The sequence below is a fragment of the Melospiza georgiana genome, chromosome 5, assembly GCF_028018845.1.
Source record: "Melospiza georgiana isolate bMelGeo1 chromosome 5, bMelGeo1.pri, whole genome shotgun sequence".
Classification (NCBI taxonomy): Eukaryota; Metazoa; Chordata; class Aves; order Passeriformes; family Passerellidae; genus Melospiza; species Melospiza georgiana.
The window spans coordinates 11,149,255-11,176,358 of NC_080434.1; the positions used below are offsets into that span (position 1 = coordinate 11,149,255).

Sequence of the window (27,104 nt, forward strand, 5' to 3'; positions counted from 1 at the left end):
TTTGGAGGCTGGGTTAAAGGGACTTGTCACCCTAACAGTGACCTCCTGAAGCTGTGCATCTTTAGAACATCTTCTGGCATTTCCCACAGATCAACTGTGCTAAAGAGAGAACACGGTGCTTTGTCTGCTATGTTACCCTCGCGAGGAAAAGCTTTATCTGTGTGACACCAAGCACACAGAGTAGTCACACAGACACACACTGGGGTTTGTTCTCTCCTGTGGGTCAGGGGCACCACATGTGCCACATCCTGGGATGCAGAGCCCTTCCCCATCCCCACAGAGCTGTGTGGGACAGACACCACAAAAACCCTCAAGCTCCAAAACTGTAAAGTATTTATGGTGAACTCAGAACACAGACATTTATGTTTTGAAGAACTTGGCATTATTATACAATCAATATCATTATGCAGTCACTACGTCAGAATCCTACAAATTACTATCAGTACAGTATTTTGATATTATTTTTTTAGATTTATTTTTAGTTTTAATTACATGATTCCGTGTGTTGTCAGTACATTTATAAAATGGAAAAACTGATCCCTCGCAGCGGGTCCTCAGCAAGAACAGCCATAAGCTTTAGCTTTGTGTTTCAAGCAGGCCCCACAGACACCAAGGCCGGGTCCGGGATTGACCCCACCCGAAGCTGTGCTGGATGCCCGAGTCCCGATCCCCCTCAGCGGCGCCCTGATCCTCCATGGCCGCTCCCGCCCCGATCCCCCTCAGCGGCGCCCTGATCCCGCATGGCGGCCCCCACCCCGATCCCCCTCAGCGGCGCCCTGATCCTGCATGGCCGCTCCCGCCCCGATCCCCCTCAGCGGCGCCCTGATCCTCCATGGCCGCTCCCGAGCCCGATCCCCCTCAGCGGCGCCCTGATCCTCCATGGCCGCTCCCGAGCCCGATCCCCCTCAGCGGCGCCCTGATCCCGCATGGCGGCCCCCGCCCCTCTCCCGGCCCCACCTCACTTCGGCGCACGCGCCCGGGGGCGGCTCCCGGCGGCCGGAAGTGGCGCGCGCCGGGGGCGGTGCTGCGGCCCGCGTGGCGCGGGAATGGAGGGGCCGCTGGATAACCCGGCCGTGGAGCCCGGCGGGCAGCGGGAAGTGGCAGAGCAGATGGAGAACCCGGCCGTGGGGCCGGGAGGGCAGCGAGAGGTGGTGGAGCAGCTGGAGGACCTGGCTGTGAAGCTGGGAGGGCAGCGGGAAATGGTGGAGGAGACGGAGTGCCTGGCTGTGGAGTCAGGAGGGCAGCGAGAGGTAGTGGAGCAGCTGGAGGACCCGGCTTTGGGGCCTGCCGGGCAGCGGGAAGTGGCGGAGCAGCTGGAGGACCCGGCCGCGGGACCGCGCGGGCAGCTGGAGAATCCGGCTTTGGGGCCGGGAGGGCAGCGGGAAGTGGTGGAGCAGATGGAGAGCCTGGTCGTGGAGCCGGACAGGCAGCGGGAGAACCTGGCCGAGGAGCCGGGCGGGCAGCGGGTAGTGGTGGAGGAGACGGAGTGCCTGGCTGTGGAACCGGGCGGGCAGAGGGAAATGGTGGAGCAGATGGAGACCCTGGCCGTGGAGCTGGGAGGGCAGCGGGAGGACCTGGCCGTGGAGCAGGGCGGGCACCGGGTAGTGGTGGAGCAGGTGGAGAACCCGGCTTTGGGGCCGGGCGGGCAGCAGGAATTAGTGGAGGAGATGGAGTGCCTGGCCGTGGAGCCGGGCGGGCAGCGGGAAGTGGTGGAGCAGCTGGAGAAGCCGGCCGTGGAGCCGGGCGGGCAGCGGGCGGCCGAGCAGGAGATGGTGCAGAGCCCTGCGGAGGGCAGCGGGGAAGCCCAGGCCCCTCTCCCCCCAGCCGTGGGACCGCGCCGCTCGCCGCCGCCCGCCTGGCCCCGCTCTCCCGCCGCCGCCGTGCTCTCGTCGGACTCGGACAGGTGGGTTGTTCAGCCGTGTCGCCCCTTGCTGGCCGAGGCCTCGGGCGGCTGGCGCTGTGGCTGAGCGCCCGGGGGCCCGGTGTGCACGCCCGCCGTGTCCCTCCGCCCCGCTGTTTCACTTTCTGGAGCTTGCTCCTTCTCATCAAAGGTGTAATTTTTCAGTTACATTTTTGCCAGGAATCTGTTCAGTTAGGTCTGCGGAACAGTGCTGTAAAGGTGTAGGATTTAACGAAAGCATGAGTTTGGTGGTTGTGGCTTGGAGAGTGTGTTCCTCACAGAATGCACCTGCGGCTCTTGGGACAGGACACCCGCGGTGTTACTGCTGGAAAACCTCAGTGTTGGACTCAGGGTGGGGAGGCTGCACACTGTACCACTGTCCTCTGATGTTGGCATCTCAGTGGAAAAGCTCATTCTCAAGTTTTTTTTTTTCTTTTTTAATGGTTCCATCTTCTACTTGCTGCATCTGTGCTTTGATATTCAGTGTAGTTGGTGAAAGGGAACTGGTTAAATGTGGGCTCTGTTGCAGTGTTAGAAGTCTGCACACTTTGGTTGTTGAAGTCTTGTGTTTTCTTATTTGGCCAGTGCAGCAGCATGGCCATGAGCTTCTTTTGACTAGAGGAGGCTAAAATGAAGTCTAACAATCTCCTCTTAAAGGTGCAAGGCTTCATTAACAGTTAATTGATTCAAGTTTGACTTCAGAAGTACTCTTGGTGGTTCAGAGTTTTCCTCGAATATCATGAAGTGATGGAGAGTGAAATTCCTGACTTTCAGGGGCTTCACCTGTGTCTAGTGTTTTTTACTACCAAAATCTGTTGTGCTGATGAGCCCTAAAGATGAAATTTTCATAACTTGCCTGTCTTGCGTGTATCTCAGTCTTTGTTTTGTTTTGTTTTTTCTTTAACTCCCTCTACGGATCAGTCTTTTAGTCTGATTTTTTTTTTTCTTTCTGCTATATTGGTGTTCCTGTCTGTAAAGGTCTGTATTGAACCTTTTCAAAAGGTTTATTTGGAGAAGTGCTCTTATTGTCATTACTAGGATCAATTGCTCTGCATTTTTTTCTTCCACCAGCCCTTGAAGAACTTAAACTTTTGCTAAATGAACATGTTGACATGAATAAGGACTGGTTGCTTACTCCACTCTTTACTTGAAATATTAAGAGTCTAGGACAATAAACATCTCTTACACATGTGACAGTGAGAAATACTGAATTAATCTGTGAATATTTACCAGGGGATTTGGGCAGGACATGAATTACAAAACGAATCCATTTTATTTGCAAAAATTAGATTTTTTCCCCCTTCATTGTGCAAGATGCACTGCTTGAAATAAATATTTTCTTAACTTTCACTCAGTGTTATGCTAATGTTGGGATTTTACAAGAGCAGTGACTGTGAGAAGGCAGTATTGTAACTCCTATGTTTGTTTTTTTATTCAGTGATTCAGATTCAGATAGTTCATCAAGTACACTCTTCTCTTCATCTTCATCTTCAGCAGTATCTGATGAAGATGATCATCCAAATGAGAAGGATAACAGATCTTACTGTATTAGGACAAAGGATGAGTTGCCTATTGATGTAAGTACAATGTGGTATTTTTTAAACCCTTTCCTACTGACCCAACTAAAATTTTATATTTTAAGTCAGTCCTCCTGTGTCAAGGTGGGGATAGACTCAGAGTAGTAAAAGAGAAACTCCAAGGCTGAGGTAGACACTGTTTAGTAGGTAAAGCAAAAGCCACCCACACAAGCAAAGCAAACCCAGAAATTAATTTACCAGTTTCCATGTACAGGCAGGTGTTCTGCCATCCCCAGCAAAGCTGGCCTCCATGTGTGACTGTTGCTTGGGCACACAAACACCATCACTGGGAATGCCCCTCATTCTCCTGTTTTACCCAGCTGTGTATGCTGAGCCTGATGTTACATGGTATGGAAATGTTCCTTTGGTCTGTGCAGGTCACCTGTGCTGGCTGTGCCCCTCCCAACTCCTTTTGCGCCTCCTCACTGATGGGGGGGCATGAGAGGCAGAAAAGGCCTTGGCTCTGTGTAAGCTCTGCTCAGCAATAATAAAAATATCTCTATATTGTGAGCAATGTTTCCAGCACAGAGCCCAAACACAATCCCATAACAGCCTCTGTGAAGAAAATTGACTTTTGTGCAGTGAAACCCACCACAGTCAGTAACATAGAAAGTCATGTTTTTTGGGTGTATGTATTAAGGAGTGTTAGTGGAACTGTTACAGAAATCCTTTGAAACAAGGATTGGCAGATACTCTATACACCGTGGCAGAAGGTACTCTTTTGAGATACAGGATCAGATTTTACCTTCCTGCTTCTCTTTGGCCTTTGAATTCACTTTAAAAAGTGACTCAGTTGTATTAGCAGTGAACTTGATTTAAAGTTTAAATAAAAATCACTGGCTGGTAGAAGGGTGTGGTGTTCTTATCTGAATTCACATTTGTGTTTAATGGTACAGCATTTGGGAAAGTCTTGGCCAATTTGATCTTTGCATTGCTCTCTAAGCCTTTGCCAAACATTTAGTTAGAGTGAAGATTATCAGGTGAGGTGTTGATAAACCAGGATAAGGTTCTTCTGTTTGTGTGGGATTTTATTTCTAGTTGTGGTCTTTAAAAGTGCAGTTCAGTGCTAACATCAGGGTGTTGAATTTGAAGATAATGCTTACTCTAGTTGCCTTGTATTTCATAAAGTCTTTGCTGAATTCATAGCAGCATAGTATATACATAGAAATCTTAGTTCATGGGTAAATTGGAGGTAGATGATGAACTTGGTGTAAATTAGTCTTTGATAGTAGATTTTGATCCTTATATGGGCAAAAGCCTAATTTGAATATGCTGTAGTACTCATTTTTGTATCTGAAGTTTGGCTTTTTGTGTTCTTTCTGTTATCTAGTACCAAATGCAACTTTGAGCTAAAAATAGTTCTCTTTGTATAGGTTTTTGTGATGTTTACATCTTCTGTAAGGATCCAAGTCATTATATAAATGGACATACTCCATTTTGTTAAATCAGATGATACACATCTGGTGTATTTTATGCTGTATTGCCTCTTGCTGCGTACGTTTTTCTTCCAGCATGCATTGAATGTTGTTACAAGTGGTCTTATTTTTTGATTTCTGATTGTTTAATTGTTGGGTTGTACATCCAGCTTGGATGAAATGCCTGTCAATTGTTGGCTTTCTCCATTTTAATAAAACTGGCTTCTGCTGTAGTTGTGATGGAGATATGTAGAGTAGTGTCTCTGTAGGAGAGATTGCCTCAAAAGTGGTGGTCCCCCAAGATGAGTTCATTTAGAATGATTCTGAAAGAGACAAATCAAAGTAGATTTTTAAAAAATAAATCTTCAAAATGCCAGGGGATTGTTTCAAACTGTCAAATTTCTGCAGTGATAACGTGGTAAGTGCCTTTGTGTGATATTATGTGCTAAACATTGACTTGATGTTTGCAGAAATTGCCTCCTGTTGAAGACTTATCAATAATTCTTCCAGATAATGTTGAACTGAAGCTCTTTGGGACAGTTTCCAGTGTCATTGAACAGCTAGGTAGGCAAGATATGTTTGCTTTGTTTTTAATTATTATAATTTCTGTATATCTCTGCATGAATTGTGTTCTTAGCTGTTCCTTCCAAGTGTCAGCCCTACAGTGTCCTCTTTCTGGGGGTCGCAGGTTGCTGAATTGGAATTCGAACTAACAATGATGTTTGTGTTGAATTACCTTTTATTTGGCTTATATACATGTTTTTCTGTGTGACTTCTCTGTTTAATTTTTTTTTATTCAAACCCCTTTTTTTTCCTACTGTGTATTATGGTTTTTATATTGCTACTGCCCACAGTTAGTGTATTTAAGTGTTTTAAGTAAATCTTCCAGTTGTAGGTGCTATTTTGAATAATCCCTGAATATATAGGAGCTGTATAACTAAAAGCACAGGTGCAGTGCAATGCACTCCCAAGTGCTTGCTTGTTAATAGATGAGGACAGGAAAAAGATTTGTTTCTTCAACAGTGCAATTTCATTTATGTATATCTTTATTCATTCCACTTCTGACACCTTGAGCAAATGAAAGCTGCCCATTGTCAGCAGTCAGAGGATGGTGTGACTAACATGATTTATGGATGGGAGGGTAAGCTTAATGGGATTGAGATACAGAATGGATGTGGGTTTAGCTGCAGGCATAGAGATGTAGGGTTCTTTGCAGATCTGTGTGGGACCTCAGTATTTGATAAATGAAATCAAAGTTTTGCTGAAGCTCATATTACTAAAACATCCACAGTATGTTTGTATTTAGGCTATTTCAAGTGTGCATTCTGCTTGAACTGCATTCCAAGCAGTTTGCTTATGAAAATTAGAAATAAGGTTCAATTTTGAAGTATTTAGGCTGAATGTAGTACAAAAGAAAGTATGCAACTTTTGATACTAATTTTTCTTTTAGAAGACTTCAGGTAATACAGGCAATTCCTTTAGATTATTTTATTGTAGTGAGATTTAATTTCATTTATTTGCAGGAAGCTGGGAAGGAGGGTGTGGAAGATAGGGCAAAGTGGAAAAGAACCAGATTACTTTCTTGCTTACTCATATTAATGGGGACTTTAAAAAGGCTGCCTTCAGCTAAAATGGTAGTTTGAAAACAAGTTTTAAAAACAAGTTGAATCATACTTACTATTATTCTTACTTTTGGTTTAAAATGTAAAACTATAAACAAAACTGTTTTAAAGACTTCAGTTTTGAAAACCATCCTCAATTCTAATCCTCACTGGTGAGTATAATGTTTTCAAATACCAGTTTACTGGTAGGTGAATTCTTCGGGCTGCATCCTACTTTAAGTAATGTACATGTATAAAGTGTTGAATTAGATTTGGTGAAAGTTTGAAAACAAGCTAATAATCATAATGAAATGAAACTATATGAATGGTGTAAACCCCCAGGACACCTGTGATTATTTTCTTGCTTTAACTACCTTGCTTTATGAATTTTCTTTCTCTTTGCATTTTAGTTTCTTTCCAGCTCTTCTGAAAACGGGCATCAATTTCAGTTGATTTGTGGCTATATTAGGGATGTCAGCTAATTTGGGATTTTTTTTTTTTTATTTTTGAACTAAATTGGTACCTCTGTATACCAGGTTTGTGTCTAGTCTGAGGGGAGTTGATTTCTCTTTTGAAAGCTACCAATATTATTCTGACACAACAGTCAGTACTCTTTTTCTGTCCCTTTGGTGTCCCTCAGAATCTCTGCTGTTCTCTGTAGCAAGCTTCCAAGTTCATCAGTGTGCAGTGAGTGAGTGACACTTGTGAGTGGCTGTTTCATCCTGTGAGGTACATTTGAGGCTAGAGCTGTGCAGGTTCATGCTTGCTGTGCAGTAGCTAAAAGCAAAGTGACAGTACTTTCTCTGAACTTCTGTGCAGTGTATCAGAATTTAACAAAAGTTGTGCTGTGTTTTGCTTCAAGGTACTTAGAGAAGAGAAAAAAAATCCCTGTGTGGGTTGGGACCTGGAAAGTAAACAGCTTTGGTGTACATGAGAAACTTTCCCTGGGGCTGTACTTTGGGCCCTGCAAGAGTAGAAGCTGATAATTTAGGATGGGTTGGGGTAGGGGAAGCTGTAAGTCAAATAGTCTGGAGGTGGTAATTTTTCTCCTGTTTCATGGGACTACTGCACTGTACATTTTCAGAGTATATTTTCCTCAGCTTACTGCAGGCTGGGAGTTACGTGTGGTGAATCAAGTTGAGAACATTATCTGAGAGGTTTTGATGTGTTGTTTTTGTGTATTTTGTGTAGGATTTTTTTTGTGCAGATGTTTGGGGATTTTTGTCTTTTATTTTTTTTTTGCTAAGGTATATTTCTCATGAGGCTTAAACAACACATTGGGTATTTTCACTGTATATTTTATCTTAAAGGTAGGCACAAAAGAAATTGATTTCACAAATTCTTTTGAAATTCAATGAACTATTAAGCTGGTGGAATTGTCATTTCCTTGTTTGGCACGTTAAGTTTTTGGCAGATTGCAATAGTAGCAGTAACTTTTAGTTGGGTGATATGTTGATTGCTGAAAGTCCTTTTATGTAAATTTAGGAGTGATGATCTTGAGCTTTTTTTGGAGTGACACTGTGTATTTGAGTGACTATTTGCTGATGGACAGTCATTGAGAAAGCTTAACTGGGCATTCTGTTGTTTTACAGGTAGAGAAGTTCAATCATCATTAGGGACAAATATTGTATGAGATGTCTATGGCATTAAATTGCAGAATGTCTAACAGATTGGGTATAAGCATTTATGAACACCATCAGTTGCTACTGTAACTGAACTGCTAGAAAGCTTTTGTCTTCTGGTATGATTCTTAGGACTCTTTACCCCAGAGAACAATAATTCTGTTAGCAATATAAGCATTGGAGAAGGGGTGTGTGATTCTACGTACTTTTACATGTGTGAAAGAATATTTGGTTGCAGCTCAACAAAGTGAAGTGGACAAGTAGAGGTGTGGTTTGTTAAGTTTTACTACAGTTAACTACTTGCTGTTGAAACATAAAGTTCTAATTTATTTTTTTATTTCTGTTTTAGTAATAATTGAATCACTGAAAGGCCTGCCTCCAGTAAATGAGGAAAGCATAATTTTTAGAGAAGATCGGCAAGCAGTAGGAAAGGTGGGTGTAAAATAAAAACTTGTTATTCTAATATGAAATTGGAAGTATGCTTTAGTGCTCCAGAAGGTAGAGTTGAAGTCTACTAAATGAAAGAGAATGCTTCCTTGATAAATAGTTTCTCTCTGTGCCTTTGACTCTTGCTATATTCATCTGTTTATTTAATCTCAAGAATTCCTAACCTGGAATTAATTGGATCCTTGCAGAATTACAGTATCTGGTGTGTTTCCAGTGTTTCAGAGGGCTTGTGGAGAGGAAGACATAGTTTTCAGATGTATGACATCTTGAAATATCTGGCTGTGTGCTCTTTTACTGCCAGATAGGGGCAGTGGTTAGAGTGAAGTTTCATGAAAAATGGGGAATGTTTTCTTCTATGCTGTGTTGTTCTGATTTAAGGCCAGTGAAGAATGTTTGCTGAGAGGGTTGTTGTACTGAATTTTCCATTTTTGTAGAAGGAAAGCCATCATCCACAATGGTTACTACTGAAATATCTCTAAATGCTAGATGTGAGTGGAGCAAACAGTGCAGATGTTCTGTAAAACATGGCAGAATTCTCATCTCTATGGAATTGGGGAACAAGCAGTAACTGCTGTAAAGGCATCTTGTTAAGATGAACTTGGAGGAAAAAATGATCAGGAGATTGTTCCAAGCGTTACGAGACCTGAAAGCATAGCAGACACAAAAAACCAGAGATTTGACAAAAGGAAGGATTACTGAGGATGTGAGAACTTACTGCTCCACATCATCAAAAACAGTAGTTTGGGAAATACTCTGTCAAACAAATTTTGGTAATAAAAAGAGTGTGAAAGGAACTTCTGTTTGATGCTGCATTTTGAAAATACATTGGACTTCTTAAATATCAGTCTACAATGAAATTAGCTACTACTAATCTACTTGTAGTTTACTTAAACATTTTAATTTTATTTCTTTCAGATATTTGAGGTATTTGGTCCTGTTTCACATCCTTTTTATGTGATAAGATTTAACAGCTCTGAGCATATCAAAGAGAAAGGTATTAATGTGCAAGATAGCATGTATTTTGCTCCATCAGTAGAGGACTTCACCCAGTATATATTTGCAGAAAAACTAAAACAGTGAGTCTGATTTATTTTCTAATCTGATTATAATTTTTTTATATAGCTAAAAATGTTGCATTAAAGTTGAGTCTTCAGTGAGAAACTCTAGTACTAAGCTTAACACTTTATATTTCCTTGAGGTGTTGTCAACTATGTTGTAATAACAAGACTGTACTATTTTGCCTTTGAGAACAATGAAGAGTAGCTGTAAACTGCAAGCCTTTGAATGCTGTAATTACTAAAGTTTAGCTTATTCTACTTAAAATACTAAGCTTGCTTTCTTTTTATGCTGCTGTTAACTAAAATACCACAACCAGAAAAGACATTGATACTTCCTCCATACCCTGACACACATATTCATGAGTATAAAAGAGTTTTTCAAGATGAATTTTCCACATTTTCTTGTTCTTTAGATTCCTGTATAGTTTCAGAACTGATAATAAACTTGTTTGTGTTCTGAACAAGTTTGTATTAATTTACTATTTTTAGTTCATATTATAAGGCTGGAATTGAAATGTAATTATCAATAAATCTATTGATAACGTAATTATCAATGAATCTATCTGTCCTCACAATTGGAGGATAACAATTCTAGATAAAAATTGCCCTCTAAATTTGCAAGAGAGGAGGGATTTGAGTGACAGTGTAGTATGATGTTCAGAAACTTCTCAGCAGTGTTTGTGTATCCCAGTCTGCCTGAGGAAACTAGCATGCTTAAATAAGACTTGATGCCATTTAGAGGAACGTGTATTCAAAGATACAGACTAAAAAATAAAACATAATAAATGACAGTTAGATATTAATGTTCTAATTATTGATGAGCAATCATCTGAAATAACTATAGGTTAGCTATCTCTTGTCATACAAGTGACTTGGTTTCTGTTTATTAGGATGAGTTCTCAGGGGTTGGTTAATTGTTTGCATTCATTACAGCTGTGCTAGTATTCATACTGAATAGTTCTTTTCTTTAGTCAGACCTGCAGGAGTCTTTTTTTTCTTAACTTCCTCATTTCTGTGCAAGCAACAAGCATATTTTCTTCCCTTCAGTGAGGACCAAAATAGATCACTTTCTTGCTCTGATGCTTGTTTGTTTTTCTGCAGCATTTTGATGCCAGCTGTCTTTGATTTGCGCTATTAAACTTTGCTGCTTAGCACAGTAAAGTGCACAGACTCTAATCATCTGCTTGCTGCATCAGTAACCATGCTGTACTCAGCATCTGAGATGGGAGACTTGTGTTTTGCTTTGTTTCATGCTTTGGAAATAGTTTGGGAAACCATTTTTCATTTGGTGGTACTTCATTGTCATAGGTGATAAAAGCCTGAAACCTGGGTAAGATACTTGAGACTTCCATGGCTTACCAGCACAGCTGAACAGTGCTTCAGACATTGTTTCTTGTCTTGACTGGCATGAGTAGTGTGACTTAAGTTACAGTACACTGAAACAATAGCTTATTTCTGGGTTTGTCAGTCCAATTACTTAAGCTTGTGTGAAGCATTTGGTTCTATTGACTGAAGCTGCCTTTTCATGAAATAGAAATGCTTCATCCATTTTTAATGAAAACTGATTTCTGAATTGTGCTGTAATGCTGTATGAAGACACTTCAATGCTATAAGAATGTGACATGAATAGTAGAAAAGTCAAGCTTTGGTCAGTGATCCACTAAAAGACTTTTGCACCTTAGTAGATGGCAAGTTTGATAATCAATAATTTTTATTTTCTGCTTTTTCTTAGTTTGACTGTGTGCAGACCAGATTGTGGAGTGTTACGGGCTTAAAGTTTCAAAACTGATGGTTCTTTGAAAAGGAAAGGAATTAAGATTAAGATCTGAAAGAAACACTGAGTTTTAAGCTTTTTCTGAAATCTGAAATGCAATCTGCTTGCATTGTACAAACTTGCAGTGCTATGAATAAGCCTTACACTTCATAGCAAAATAAGTGAAAGTGTAGTGTAAAACTTTCTGAATGCAAAATAATTTGTTGCTAAAGATAGGCTTGTGTTATATTGCCTGAAACCCAGTTCTAAAAAAGCTCATGTATTTTCATGATTCCTCTGAATTACCTTTTGTTAGACTTCAAGGTCTTACAGTATATAACTTCACAAGTCAAAAGAATTACTATATTGTTCTTTGCAGAAGATATTAAATACCTTGGGGCATGAAAAGCAGTTTTTGTTTGCTGAAATGAGGAAGGCTGCTTTGGGACAGTGAGATAAGCTGCCTGACCTTGAATGGTTTAAAGTTTGCAGTCAGTGATGTTACATATTGCTGCATGACCGTAGGTCTTGGCAATTCCTGTGAGCTCTGCTATTTCTGGCAGGCATGTGTTGCTCAAAAATAACAAGATGAAAGGAAGAAGCAGTTCAGTTCATATTAATAAAATAACTTTTCTGCAGCTGAGAAATAACTTTAGTATAGAGTCCTTATGTTCCTCCCTGTAATGTCTTCTTCTACTTGTAGTTTAAAATATATTCCTTGCCTTCCTTTTTACTCATAATCTCAAAAGGACATATAGAGGTTGAACTTCAGTTTTATGGTTGGGGATTGAGGCACAAGGTACCTCCAGATGACTTGGCAGTGCTCTCATGGGTGTGGCTGAGCACCTCTGAAGTACAGGCTGTTGATGCCAATGGTTATGTAGTTTTTTGTAGTTACTGCTACTTGATTGTTGCTGACTTGATGGATACATAAAAAACTCTTTGTTATAAGAGCAATGACTGAAGGCATTTTGTACTGAACACTTAGATGTTCAGGTTTTAGCTGTGTGGTTCTATTTTTCAAGTAAAAATTTTCAGTACTGCACTGTTTTATACAGTTTTTCTGCAAAGATAAGGATTGTACCTTGATATTTCAGACCAAAACACGTAATATTTAAGAGCAGCGTGGAAAAAACCTTGACTACAGAGAATGTAATTTAAATATGTTTCACAAATTCTTTGCTAATCAAAGAAATTACTTGATCTTTAGTGAAGGACTTTGCAGTGGGTTAAAAAAATTAGACTAATCCAAATTTATTTGGTGTTTGTCAGGCAAGACAATTGAGTTTTTGTGTCTTTAAATGTCTTTTGCCTTGCAATTTAATTTTATGTTTACAAAAAAATGAAAGGTGAAACCTAGTTGTCTAGATAACACTGTCTTAATAAGATTGTAAGGCAAGCACTGAGGGTGTTTTGGTTCTGAATTTACTTTGCTGTAGTTACACTGAAAGCCTGTGTCCCACTGAATGAGTTCATGTGACTACTGAATGAGTAGGTTCTTTTTAACTAAAGGTACATTTTCTGAAACTAGAAGAAAAGAATGCTTGTGATTGTAGTCAACAGTTAGCATAAGAAAGTTGCAGTGAACTACCTCAGTTCAGGTGTAAAGCAATTAAGGTTCTAAAGGATTTGTTTAGAGAATATGGTCTAAAATTTAGTGTTAGGATGTTTGACTGAAATGTTCAGTTATCACTTGAAGTAGGAGGATTTTTCAAGAGTAGTGGAGCCCTGAGTTGACCTAGATGTTGCTGTTTGCTCACAAACAATATTGAAAACTAAGTAACTCTTTGAGAAGAGGAAGCTCCTGTTCTGGGAGACCTGATACCTTATAGGAGGTGCTAGCCTTTGTCTATCTGGATTGTCTAATTTGTGTTTTGTGGTTTTTTTTTCTTCTTTCAGGGAAAAAGGTTCAGATGCATCTTGGAAGAATGACCAAGAACCACCACCTGAAGTAACTATAGAGGGGTTTTGGTTTTTTTTTGTTTATTGTTTTTACACAAGTCATATGTGGAAAATATTCTGTGCAGAGCAAGTAATTAGCAAGGTTATCTTTTTATGGAGGCAAAACTTGAGTGTACCTCTTCATTGAAAGAGAGGGTCATAGAACTAAGAGGGGTCTCATAGTGAGTGTAGAGAGTACTACCTGTCTCTTTGCTTGCTTTTTGCAGTTGGCAAAAATGTATATCTTCAGTTCCTCTAGTCCTTCAAGAATGTATTTGACAGCCTGAATGTTTAGCTTTGGGTAGCAGTGCTTTTACTTTCCCTAATAATTTTGCTTCTGCTAGGGAATTTTTTTCCCTGCTATTGTTTCACTGCAGCTTTGTCTTCAATCGGCCATAAGCAATTGCTTGTCTTTAAAGGCTTACTAGTACTCTGCAAACTTACTACTTGGACATTTGAGCTGTCTGGTCTTCAAAATTAATTTGCCATCTCTGTTGCATTCTTTAAATGCTTCATAGTAAGCTTACCCTACAGTTTGCTGTTATAAAATAAAGTTCCATGAGAGAAAATGGGCTTCTTCCATAAAATGGCTGTCATGCAGGGTCATGCAGAATTAGGAGCTCCTTGTGACCATTGACTTCATTTGCTATAGCATCTGTAAATAGTTCTTCAATGACTTTCTGTTAGTGGTCCTTAACTCCACTCTAGCTATACATTCTGTGAAAATTCAATAAGAATCACAAGGCTGATAGTTTTACTGAGTTGTTTTACATCACAACAGTTGAGTCACTTTTCCTTGCAATTTCTACTTTAAACATATACAAAGTAACTGAAATTCCTAGAAACCTTGTGTCTACCATAGTATTCTAAAGAGATCTGTCTGCTTGTTTTGAATCTTCCAAATGTTTGCCTTTTTAGCATAATTCTGTGCTATGTAATACATGCTTCTCACTCCATAATTTGGTAGGAAAGGTGTGTTTTGTGGGATTTGGGGTTTTTTTGGTAGGGGGTAATGGTATTTTTTGGTTTTGTTTTTTCAGTGTTCTAACTGATTTTTAGGATGGAATGGAATAGACTATTACAGTTGGAAGGAACCTACAGCAGTCTGGGCTGACAAGGGCTGAAGCATAAGCTGAAGTGTGTTGTGAAAAGCATTATCTAAATGCCTCTTAAATACTGACAGGCTTAGGGTGTCAGCCACCTCTTTTACAAGTCTCTTGACGACTTGCAATGTTTGACGACCCTCTCAGTAAAAAATTTCTTTGTTATTTCCAGTCTGAACCTCCCTGGTACAGCTTTGGACCTTCCTACTCATCCTATTACTGCATACCAGGTAGAAGAGATTAGCACCTCTCTCTCCTCTTCCTCAGGAAGCTGTAGAGAGCAATGAGGTTGCCTCTCAGCCTCCTTACCACCAAATGAGGCAAGTCCAGGGTTCTTAGCTGGTCTCTGCAGGACGTGCCTTCCAGTGCTGTCACCAGTTTGGTTTCCTTCCTCTGGATGCAACCAAGGACTGACATTATTGGTGTGTGGGGCCCAGAACTGCAGACACCACTCAGGGTGAGGCCCATCAAGGCTGGATGCAGTGGGACAGTCACCTCTGCTGGTTGTCTGCTCTTGCTGTGCTTGATGCACCCCAGGATGGGGTTTTGCCCTCTGGGTTCCAGGGCACACCCTGCTGACCCTCTCTGAGCTGCTGCTGACCAGCACCCCAGATCCCTCTTGGCAGGGCTGCTCTCCAGCCACTCCTCTCCCAATTTACACTTGAGCCTGGTGTTACTTCATCATAGCTGTGCAGTGTTTGGACTGATTAGATTTCATCCCATTAATCATTGCCCAGGGCCTCAATCCACCTAGATCCTTCTGCAAGGCTTCCTGTCCCTCAGGAGAGTCAATGACAGTTTGGTATCAGCAGACTTGATCATGCAGTTTCTAAATACTGTGTCCACATAGATAAATATGTTAAACAAAACTAGCCCTGGAGCTGAGCCTTGAGGAACTCTGACCTTCAGGCACTTCTTCACCCATTGCACCATGAACCTGCTCATCCACCGCTGCACAGTTTGTCCAGAAGGATGCTGGTAGGGACTGTGTTAAATTTTTCACTCACAGTCCTTACCCCAGGATGGTTGTTCTGGCTTGAAGAAGAGATGTTGTGACATGATCTTTTCTGGGCTCAAAGATTGGTCCTGTAAGGATGTATCAGTCTGTCAACTTGGAATGTTGCTTTTTCTACAGTAGTGAATAAGGATGATGCATTTTGAAATACAGTTTTTTCTTTCCTGTAAATGAAACAGAGCTGTGTAGTGCTAACTTCTCTCAAAGAATGCTTGTCTGTCAGTTCTGGCTGTAAATTGCCTTCCTTTTTTGTAGAGACATAATCTCACAGAGAATCATAATCTGAGAAATACAAGTGTTGTATAAGAATTGGACTGTAGATATGTTATCCATAGAGCTTTGAAAAGCAATACTTAGGGAAATCTGTCTTAACTTGCTTTCATTCAGGAGCTTTCTTGTGGTGATGATATCAGATGGGCTTATTGGCTAGTTTTGAGCTCTTCTGTTTTCATGCTTTAAAAGCTGTTCGGGAGATAAGCTTGTAGATGTGTCATTTGAGTTTGTAGGAGCCCTTGAAATTTTATTGGCCAAGTACAGTTAGTCTGGCCAAGTACAGTTAGTCAAATCTGCAGATACAGACTCATTGCCTCTTCCAAAGTTTGTTGTTTTTTTTTCCTTAAAGATTTTTCTCAATTTAAATTTGTTGTACCTTACTATAGGAACGAACAAAGGAAGCTTAAAAAAAAAAAAGTCAGTGATGACAAGTGTGGGCACTCTTCTGACTGTGTGCTCTGTTTGGGAAAAAAACCCACATCTTACATCTCGTAACCCTCAATTAGAATAATCTTTGGTTAGTTGTAGCAGTTACAGTTTATACCATGCTATCCCAAGCTGTGACAGTTGATTAGCTGATAGAAGGTAGCTTTTGCTGTGAAGGTAATAGCTGCTGATAGGGGTGCAGATCAGATTTTATGCTACTGATGCTTGAAATTGTCTCTTAGGGGCAGACCCTTTTAGAGACCTCAGATTGCAGCCAGCAAGCTGATTTCTTGCCAGCCCCTGTAGTAAACTGTGCAATTGTTAGAGTCACTTCTTTTTGGGATAGTGTGAAGCTTCATTTTTGTATGAATGTTAAATTAATCCATGGCAGGCTTTTCTTACTTGCTACTTTTAGTTATATGGTAAACATTCCTTTTTGGCAGGTGTGACGGTGGTCACAAGGGTTGCAGGTGAAGAGAGAGGCGAGAATGTTGATCTCATATTCAGAAGGCTTGATTTATTATTTTATAATATATATTACATTATGACAATACTAAAAGGAATAGAAGGAAAAGTTCTCAGAAGGCTAGCTAAGCTAAGAATAGAAAAGAATGAATAACAAAGTTCTGTGTCCCAGCAGAGAGCAAGAGCAGCTCTGCTGTGAGTGGTCAGTAAATCCAAGCATCCACAGGAGACCAATCACGGATCCACCTGTTGCATTCCACAGCAGCAGATAACCATTGTTTACATTTTGTTGCTGAGGCCACAGCTTCTCAGAAGGGAGAAAAATCCTGAAGAAAGGATTTTTATGAAAAGATGTCTGTGACAGGCAGTCTCTTAACTAGCCCAGCTTATTTGTAGAGTCACTTTTACAATCTCTCCTAGCTTTGTCTTGGGTCAGAGGATGACAAAATGTGGTCTGTATGCCGCAAGGCTAGCAGCAGCAGATAACCATAGTTTTTCTGTGAGGTGACTTCTGTGGGATGTTACGTGGAAATTAAATAGCAGTAAAAGGTGTCCATTATTTGCTTAAATATTTTGAGCATAATAAAATGTTCAAATTGCTGTTCATTGTTTCTGCACTACTGGAGTATAGTGTACTGGAGTTCTTAAAAAAAACAGGAGTTAGTGAAAGATTTTACTTCATGGTATACATCATCTTGCTGTAGTTCTTACAGCTTTTTTGAATGTCATATAGTTATGCAGTAGAAGAAATAGTTGTATTCAAAATTAACTTTATGAGGCTTTTAAAGCACTGTTTTGGTGCAGTGTTTTTGAGATCCATGCTCTGTGTATATGGTAGAAGTAAGCAGCATAGCCCCTACTTTCAGAATTGGGAAGGGGGGTTAGGAACAAATCTTACCCCTTTTAAGTTGTAAGAGTGACCTGTTTTTGAGGGAACTAATTAATGCTGAAGATTTCTTCCCTGTCCCTGATAACTTACCCTCAGTCATGTAAGTTAGAATTCAAAAGGTAGCAAAACCTTGTGTAACAAGGAGAAAATGTTGCGGGGACGTTGAATCTGTTGTAAATGACAACATTCCTCAAAGCTGAAAATTTGTTTGGAATAGCATTGTTATTTGAAATTGAACAGGAAGTGTTATTAAATATACTGCAGAAAATTCCAGTGTAGTGACAGTTTTAAAGAAGAGATTTTTTTAATGTAGTTGTAATGCTGAATTATGTATTACTTGCCAAAGTAATTTTTATTTATTTTAAAAATTCATTTTTTAATTCATCTTATCTGCAGTTAATCTTTGAAAGCTTTTTCCTGGCAGCTTCTTTTCAGCCAGCTCCTTTTCTTTTCTTACTAACATCTAGGCAATCAAACATTTGTGTTCAGCCCTGGAATGTTGCTCTTTTCAGGAAAATTAGAAAGGATAACTGAGTCATGCATCAATTGTGTTATGACTAATTTTTGGAGTGGTAACTTTTTTCTTATGTGGAGAAGCTAGCTGATGTTTTTTTTTTTTACTAGGTTTTGGATTTCAGTGATGATGAAGAAGAAAGAGAGGCAAAACAGAAGAAAAAGAAACCTCAAAGTCAAGGAAGGAAGAAAGTCCGATCAGAAACATTTCCACCAAGTGAGTGAATGCTTTTGTCTGTTAATCTAAGTTTGGAATGCCCATGTATAACTGTCTTAGTGATTGAGTTTTTCTGTAGTTAACAGTTTCTGTACTTTTTTAACTTACATTTGAGCTTGTGACTACATTCCATGTTTATTATTTTAGAACTAAAATGAAGTTTTATTCTGTTGAAATGGAAGCCCTGTGGAAGGGAGGTGGTATAGCAGCAGAGCAATTGTCAGGGGAAAGTGAAAGGCTCTTAGAACAGTGTTGGTTGACACACAGTGAGGATTCTGAACAGTTGCCACCATTTGGTTGGGGTTCAGCTAAAGCCTTTGAGTGCTGGGAGAAGACAGAGGAAGGCTGTGTGCAGTTTTTGGAAATCCATTTCTTTGCAATCAAGGGAGGAGATACAGGTCTTGGATGGAGAATTTACTCCTCTGTCTAAAATGAAGCTCTTCCTCACCCATGACATACAGATACTCTTCTAAATAACTCTTACTTTTGTAACCTGCTGAGAACCTTTCTGTTTACCTAATGCAGTCATTTGATGAGCAAAGCTGTGTAGAGATTTTCATAATCTGAATAGCCTTCTTTACTCTCCTTTCTCCTGCTGTTGTTGTATCTGTTCCAGGTGCATGCTTGCAGCTGTGCTCTGTTTACCATAATCAAATTTTCTCGTCTCTCATGCCTCTCCTGAAAAAACTGTGATTTTTTTTTTTTTTTTTGATTGCCATTTTGGTTGAATAATTCATATTGCATTCCTCTTTTTCTGTTCTCACTGGTCTGCTTTGGGTGCATGCTTTTTATACCTCTCTTTTTAAATATGGCTCTCATCCCTTACCCTCTTCTACTGCTTACTTACCAGATTGCTTCAGCTATCTGCAGCATGGTTCTTCCCCCATTGAATTTCTCAGACTCCTGTGACTTTTCTGCTCTTCCTTTGTAAAGCTAATGTGCATTGTGCCCTGCTGAAACCCTTTTTTCTTGATCTGGGAGATCAGTAGCTGTCCTTTAATACTTTTTGTGCAGTACAATCCTCCCTTGTATCAATCAAATAAAGCCACAATCTTTCTTGGACTGGCTTTTGCCCTATGGTTTTGACAGGTTTTTTTTTTTTCCCTTAAGAGATGGATCTCAATTGTGCTGCACTCTCTCTTCATTACTGATGGTTATTTTTTCTGTTAATCCAGCATATGTGTGTTTTCCACCACATCCTTGGTCTGCCAGTTTATTGCAGACCTGCCTTTGCCTTGGGCTTCTTGAGGCTGTTACTGGATGTTACTGTTCCTATGGCTGTTCCATAACTGAGAACACAGCAGGAGGAACTGCTGCACTCTTGTCAAGGAAGACAGGTTTTGTTTTGCTGTGGGTTTTTTGTAAATAATATGGCACAGATTGAAGTTGTGTGCAATTTGTTTTGACTGTAGAATTCAACAGCAATGATATGTCACAAATTGAGGCATAAAGTTGGTCTCAGATGAAGACTTACATGAGTATATTAAAATTGTCTCTTGTTAGAGTACTTGAGGAAAGAACAAAAATACTTATTCAAGTACTTCAGTGCTTCCAAGAGGCCTGCTTGTACAAAAGGAATCTTAACTCCTAATCTCCCATGAAAATGAGTAAAAGTTCTGATATCCAACTACCTTTCCAGACTAAAAAACATTTTCACCTTTGAAAAGCTATGTAGCTAGTACCAAGGATGAGGTTCACACAGGCTTTTAAATTTCAGTGATTTTATGTGCTATTATATTCCTGAATACCTTGTTGCTCCCAGCCATAAAATCCTTCTGAGGGTTTAAGTTCTGCAGCTTTTTGAATATCTTAACAGCTCTTTGGAACATTTTTAGTATTTCAGTGCTTTTCGTTTTATAGTCCTAATCCCATTAAAATTTATGTGATATTTATATAAAGGGGCAGTATATTTGTTATGAACATTAAATGTATGTTTAGAGTGAGTTGTGCAAGGAAGAATTTGTCTTAAATAGATGAATGCTGAAAGCTGATTGGCTAGATGGTAGAGACTGTGGTTTTTCTGATAGACTAAGTTAATTTTAGTAATGTGAGTTTGAATAATTTCTTGTGTCTTGTGTCTATGCTGTAATACCAAATTGGGACTGAAGGCTGGATACCCCTTCAGTGTAATGCAGTGTTGATTTATCTTTAGTTTTAAAATGTGTTGTTCTAAAATCTTGTTTTAAAAGCTTCCAAAATACTCAAAATTTGCATGTTCCTGAGATCCATTTATACAAATGAAAGGTCTGCAGGGAAAGAAGATGAAATTTCTTTTTTAAAGTCTGAGTTTGCAACTCTCAGGATCATCCTTTTGCTATTACTTCTATCAATCAAGATTAGTTACTAAACAGTAGATTTGCTGCTGTTGTTTCATTCTTCATGTATTAGTTGCCAGTATTACTTGTTGATAAGATTGCTTTACAAATTTCATTGCCTTCAGCTTGAAAGATTTGTGAAGACTAAGCCTGATCCTTCCAAAATAATATTACAGCTTTGTGTGTGTGGGGGGTCTTATATTTGTTTTCTTCTTTAGGTGAGAATAAAGAACTTCATCACTCAGTGAAGCAGCCTGCTTCAGGTTACTCAAGGGGGTACCGTGGCAGAGGGTTCTCCAGGGATCTGTTTGCTGCTCCATCAGGCCCTCGAGGGTTTTTCAGACCACAAGTAAGACCACCACCGTACTTTTCAGACTGGAGGATGCACCAGGAACCACCAGTGTTCCCACCACCTCATGGGAGAGAAAATCCAACCATGCAACAGTATGGCTTTCCTCCTCCAGATTTTGGTTATGTCAGTGATTGGCATCAGTTCCCCCCTCCGCCTTCAGATATGAACATGATGTGGACAGGCCCAAACGCGTACAGTTCATCCTACTCGTTTCTGCCACCGCCACCACCGCCGCCGCCACCTCCTGCTCCAGACAGCCAGCCTCCTCAGTTCAGGCCTCAATGAGATTCCATGCAGGTCCATGTGGAGCATTGCAGTTTACAGGGAGAAAGAACAGCCTGTCAGGACTGCATTCCCTTATTCTGGAGATGCTTTCTTTTACTGCAGCGGTAGAACAAATGCAGAGTTTTGTGCTTTGTGGGACATCTGCAGGAAATTATTTTTTTCTGTGTATGTTTTCTGTTTCCAAAAAGAAATTTATATGTTAAAAATAACTGAATATTGAATAATGGTTTATTTTTATATCTGCTACTTTAAGATGATAAATAAAAGCCTTTTGGAGATTGGTATGTAGTGATGGAAATCTATTTTGTAATAAATGTAAGAGTTTGTGTAACTACTGTTAAGTAGTGATGAGGATATCTCACATAGACAATATGATATTTTTAGAATGATGGTGTATTGCTGTGCTAAAACACTTTTCTCAATTTCTGCAAATTTGAAACTTACGTGGGAACTGAAAATCTAACGTCTAAATTTTGAGGTAGGTTTTTTTCCTGTATACCAGGCATAAACCACTACTCAGCTTTCAATACTTTACTAATTTCATATTAACTAAAAGACTGTGTCTGGATGGTTCTTTTTAAAAAATATCTGTAGTACCTAGATCTGAATTGGGACAGTGCTGACTTGCTGTGTCACATTTGGTGTTCTCCAGTGGTTGTAGAAGATCAACCTATTCATGGGTTTTGGATTTAAAATCAGCATGATTTCTCTAGCTTGGCTCTAGCTTCTCTAGCTCCTAATGCAGAGGTGCTCATAAATACCTACTAGAGTGTGCAGTCAGCCTTTCTAGGAAGAAGTCATCAGGTCTGTTGGAGAGAAAGCTATTTCAGAACTCCCTTGTTTAAATTTGTAAGTGCAGATGGCACTAGATTGCTGTTTGATTACAGTCTAAGCTCTCTCTTCTGAAATTATGAGGTTCATCAATTCTCCCAGCTTGTTTCTGGGATGGAGGTGAAGTTATCAACCAAGGATCACTTGGAAGAACCTCCACCTGTCCAAAGAGTTGGTCCCCCAATTGCACTTCCCTAGTTTCTATGGAAGTGACTCTGCCTGGCTAGGTTGGAAGACTTACAAGGCATCAATATTTTTTAAACAGGAGGAAAAAGTACTTTTGGGACAGTAATCTTAGGGATTATTTTTCAACTGAAGTCATTACTAGCTGTGATGATTTCTGAATGTTTACCAGTACAGTCGCCTTGACCTGATAAAAGTGTGCAGTATGTATTTCTAGTCTCAGATTTGTTTTGACCTGATTGCTTTAAATATGTAAAGTCTAAGTAAGCTGTGTAGGTGTTTTTAGACCTTAATTCCTAATAGCTTTAAGAATGAAGTAAAATTTTAATGCAGAGATGAAAGGACCACCTTGTCTAAGATGGGGCAACTCAGAACTAGAATGTAATTTCAGACTTGAAAGTTTGCTATAATATATTTAAGTTACAGTATTTTTTGATATATCTAGAACTGCTGTTTCATGGGTTTGCAGCTGAGAAGGTTGTATAGATGTCAGTTTATGGCAAGCTAAGGTTAAGGTAGTCTACAGTGGCAACAAATAGTTTCAGAAGAACAGCATTCCAGACATTTGTGTTTAACTTGGTTCCTGCAGATAAACTTTGTAGTAAAAAGAATGCCTAGTTCTAGTTCATTGTAAATGTTTCAGGGGAACGGAGAAGGGGCTGCATTTCTGGCTATTTCAGCAGTAACCTGGATATGACCATTCTCACTGATAAGGGATGGTACAATGATAGAGATGTTACAAGTGAAGTATCAAACATAAAACCATTTTCAAGTCAATTATGTAGTAAAGGGAAAGAAATTGTCAACATCACACTTGGACTTGGGGTGCTAATGGCTTGCTGTATGTCCCTGGCATAGACATCATCAGCCAAAGTGGCATTTGAAGAGTTAACACCAAGAACTGGAGTGAGGTACTAGGAGGTACAGGTACAACAGTCTTAATTATTACTACTATTGCAACTGTTTTTTTTAATGTATAGTAATGTTCACCTTTTTCTGCAATAATTAGATCTGTACTAATAATTCCTTGAATTAGGCTGTTAAGATTTCTCTTAAATGAAGATGTGTTCTCCTTCCTCTTAACTTTTTGCATGTGGCAAACCCAGTATAAAGCTGGTTTACGAATGTAGTTTGACAAATATGCTGCAATCTAAGGTGTTTTACTGATTCTTGGTTGTTAACTGCCATGCTGGTTTTGTGTGCACTTACCTGCTTGCTTGCTAGGCTTTGGGCTGTGATTGGTCAAAAGTAAGTATTTTCTAGTGGAGAAAGTAGAAGAAATAAGAATATTTTCTAGTAGTTGAAAAATCTCTCTATTTCTGGCTCCTGTTTTCCTCACATTGGGCCTGGAAAGCTACAATAGAGCTCTGTCACTTCTGTAATATTTTTAGTTATTCCCCTTTTAGGGGAATTTCTTGATGAACTGCTTTCCAGAGAAAGCTTAAGACATGGGATGGAGGGGAGAGACTCGAGGAAAAGAGAGGCTTAGGGGAAGATTAGCCATGATTTTTCAAAGGATTGAGGTTTACAAATAGAAGTATGGATGCAGTAAACTATTGGACTGTATAAATTTATGTGACTGATAACATGGGAGATGGAAAATGTAATCACATATTTGATGGCATTCCTCTTAAGTTTATAAACAAAAGTGGTACTTTTGCTGGTCTTAAATTTAGACAGGTGTCAGCAGCAGGAAGGGGATGGGCTCACCTTGAAGGTGAAGAGCAAAAGGACAAACAGGTTTCTTAAAGAAACACTGACAAGTGGTGTGGGAAGCAGTGAAGCCCATGCTGCCACAGGTTGCTTGGAGAGATGGTGGACTCTCCAGTCTTTGAGGGGTTCAGAATTTGATTTTGGACAGTGGCCTGTGGGATGTAATGTCCAAAGTCTTTCTTTGAGTGGAGAGGTAGACCAGTTGGTCTGTGAAATCCATCCCAGCCCAAACTAATCTTTTCATTACTGTCATTGCTCTGGAGTTCTGTTTTCTTACCAGAGATTTTTTTTGTCTCTAGATCCTATGAGACATGAATAGCCTAGCCTGAATTACTGGTTTTTGGGAAACCTGGCTTTTCATTTATGCTATTGTATTCTTTCACTGTACCTCAGATTTTTATGAACAAATCATCATGCTGTTCTAAAAGTTGGACTTGCTGCAGAAAATGAGTGCTTCCATTTCACTGGATGTAAGATGAATTGAAGAATTGTTCCTTTATTAGTTGTTTGGAAACTAATGCTAATGAGAGTCTTAGTTGCTGTCATTTTCCCTTAGGGGGTAAAATAAAGCATTTTGTATTGTACAATTTATTTTGAGAATGTTATCAAGGAATACCCACCCAATTATATTTTTTTTAAATGCAACAACAGAAAAACCCCTGAGAATGATTTTTAACTAATGTTCTCTAAAGTCGGGATTTTTGCCTTAGGTAAGACCTTCTTTATAATGCAAAGCACTCATGCCAGGATGCATATTAATGACATGCAGATGAAAATAAGAAATAAGCAGGTTTTTTTGTAGGTTATGTTTAGATGTTTCCAGGTTCCATTTTCTATTTCTTTGCAACTCAAAGGTATAGTCACTTATTCTTGCCTAGTGAATTTAGTGATGCACATAATCTGATTTAGAGGATTGATGAATCTGCACAAAACAGTTGGTAATAAATTTGTTACGGTGTCAGGTGAAAAAATGGAAAACACTGGCAATGATGACAAGGCTTTTGCAGAACAGTTTACCTGTCAAGGCAAATACATAATCTGGAAAGCATGAATAATGATCTTTCTTTATCTCAATCACTGTATGGCTTATTCAGAGTTATTGAATGTGGGGTAGCCTTCACTTGCCATAGATGACATCTTTTGAAACTATGGAAGAATAATATTGTTGATTTTCCGGTGAATCTGATGCTCTGCATTTTTTGGCAGTGTTTTGTGAAAATGCTTTATTAGGATTTGCTGTTTGGCTGCTGAGGTTTGAATTGGATGGAAATTATGAATCACAGAATGGTTTGGATTGGAAGGGTTACTGAAGACCATCTGGGTCCAACCCTTCTGCAGTGGGCAGGGACACCTTCCCATGGACAACAGCCTGTTCAGTCTGGCCTTCCTTAGTTCACAGTGCTTGCTGTTTGTTAGCAGAAAGCCATCCAGTTACACAGAGGGACAGGAGTGAGCAACTGTCCCACACTCCAGCTTTCACCTTGGACACGGAATCTTCTCTCTGGCTCTTCTGGGCCCACCTGGGTAGTTGCAAGTACATGGGCAGAAAATAACTTGCCCTGCAAAAGGCTGAAACTGCTATGGGATCAATTATAGTTATGAACGGTTTTAATTTTGCTAATATTAAGTCTCAAAGACTATTGTTTGCATTCTAAACAGGAAGATTTCACTCTGAATTTCCTACTGTGGGAAGTAGGAAACAAAAATCTGGCGACTTCCTAATCATCAGAATGAAACTGCTGCTTGATGCCAGAATTAGTTGTTATGAAGGTCTATCTTTTGAAAGAGTACGGCTAATATTTCTTCAAAGAGAAGAAGAATGTTTAATACTATATCTGTTGAATACTATTTATGCAATTTTTAGTATGTACGTTAGGTGGTCTCAAATCTGTTTTGTGAGACTTCCATGCATATGAAACCTGCAAAAAATCAAAGTATTTTCTTCAGTGTAGACCCAGGAAAAGAGTATATTTTGTGACATTCTAATTGACTCCTTTATGTGAATGCTTAACCTCAGGTAGGCTTTCAATTTGCAATTGAAAATTATACCTAAACTGTACAGAGTTGTTAAACCTGTCTACTGGATCTTCACACTGCCAATTGCACCTTTCCTGGGCTGTCCTATGTAACAGTATGCCCCTTTATATAGAAGCAAATCTTTATTAAATGACATTTTTGTGAGAACTTTTCTGTGTTTATTTTCTTGGTTATATTCTTCACTGTGATGTGTTTAATTCATAGTTTTACATTTATTTATGATACCCTGCAGTCTCCATAGCTTGGCTTTGCCACATAGTGATGCACTTGATCTTTGGTCTTGGTAAATGCTTTCTGCAGTGATGAGAACAGAGGGGTGTATTTTTTTTTCTACTTTTTGACACTCTGCAACACTAATCTCTGCCACTATTATATCCAAAAGAAGTACAGTACCACGTGCATTGATAACCCTGCTTTTGGTTAGTGCATGTTTGGTGTTCTACTTGCAATGTATCCCATATATACATATTATACTCTCTTTATGGTGTGCCTCATTTTTGCTCTCATTACCATTCTGACCCTGAAATTACTTGGACATTAGCAATTTCCATCCTTCCAGCATAAGATGATGAAGTGATGATATCAGAGTTTGAGATGGAAACAGTAACTGCTCCCCAGAGAAAAATACAGCCTTGGGTAAGTTATGTAGGTCATGATACTCCTTTGTCTGGGAGCAGAGAATCCTGTTTGTTGTTTTATTTTGCAATTCCAATGTAGTGGAAGAAGAAAGACTTGTTGACCTTAGCAGGAAGAGGATTATGATACCCTCCAAAATTGAGGCATGTATGGATGTGACAGTGTAGAACATTCAGATTATTTAATTGCCACCATGAATCTCAAGAAAATCAGCCATTTCTTGGACTGGAGAAGCAGTGATAAAAAGATATAGCATTTATAAATATACTAATTTCTCAGCAAAGTATTTTTTATTTAATTTGAAGTCATTTTGGTAGATAAATGATAGAGGGATTGTTGTTTTAGAGAAGAGGTGATTCTAGTCAGGTACAAGTTAGGTCAGTGTCTCTTCTGCTCTGTGACTGGGCTGGCATTTTCTTTTAAAAAGGGAATTTCAAGCAAAATCAATCTGTCTAGTATGGATGTCTGGAAAACATTGAACTTTGGATCCTGAGAGGCATTCAGTTTGCATTTCAGAGAGAACTTGGGGTCAGACAG

At 39.6% G+C, this 27,104-nt stretch overlaps 1 protein-coding gene across 1 annotated transcript; it reads left to right on the plus strand.

The window, feature by feature from the left end:
- Positions 1-1,030: 1,030 nt before the first annotated feature.
- Positions 1,031-26,141, plus strand: NAF1 (nuclear assembly factor 1 ribonucleoprotein). Its single transcript, XM_058024474.1, has 8 exons — positions 1,031-1,903; positions 3,339-3,477; positions 5,363-5,456; positions 8,465-8,547; positions 9,478-9,638; positions 13,273-13,324; positions 18,110-18,215; positions 20,749-26,141. Exons 1-8 carry the CDS (start codon positions 1,047-1,049, stop codon positions 21,165-21,167), a joined length of 1,911 nt encoding a protein of 636 aa, XP_057880457.1. The 5' UTR covers positions 1,031-1,046; the 3' UTR covers positions 21,168-26,141.
- Positions 26,142-27,104: the final 963 nt, after the last annotated feature.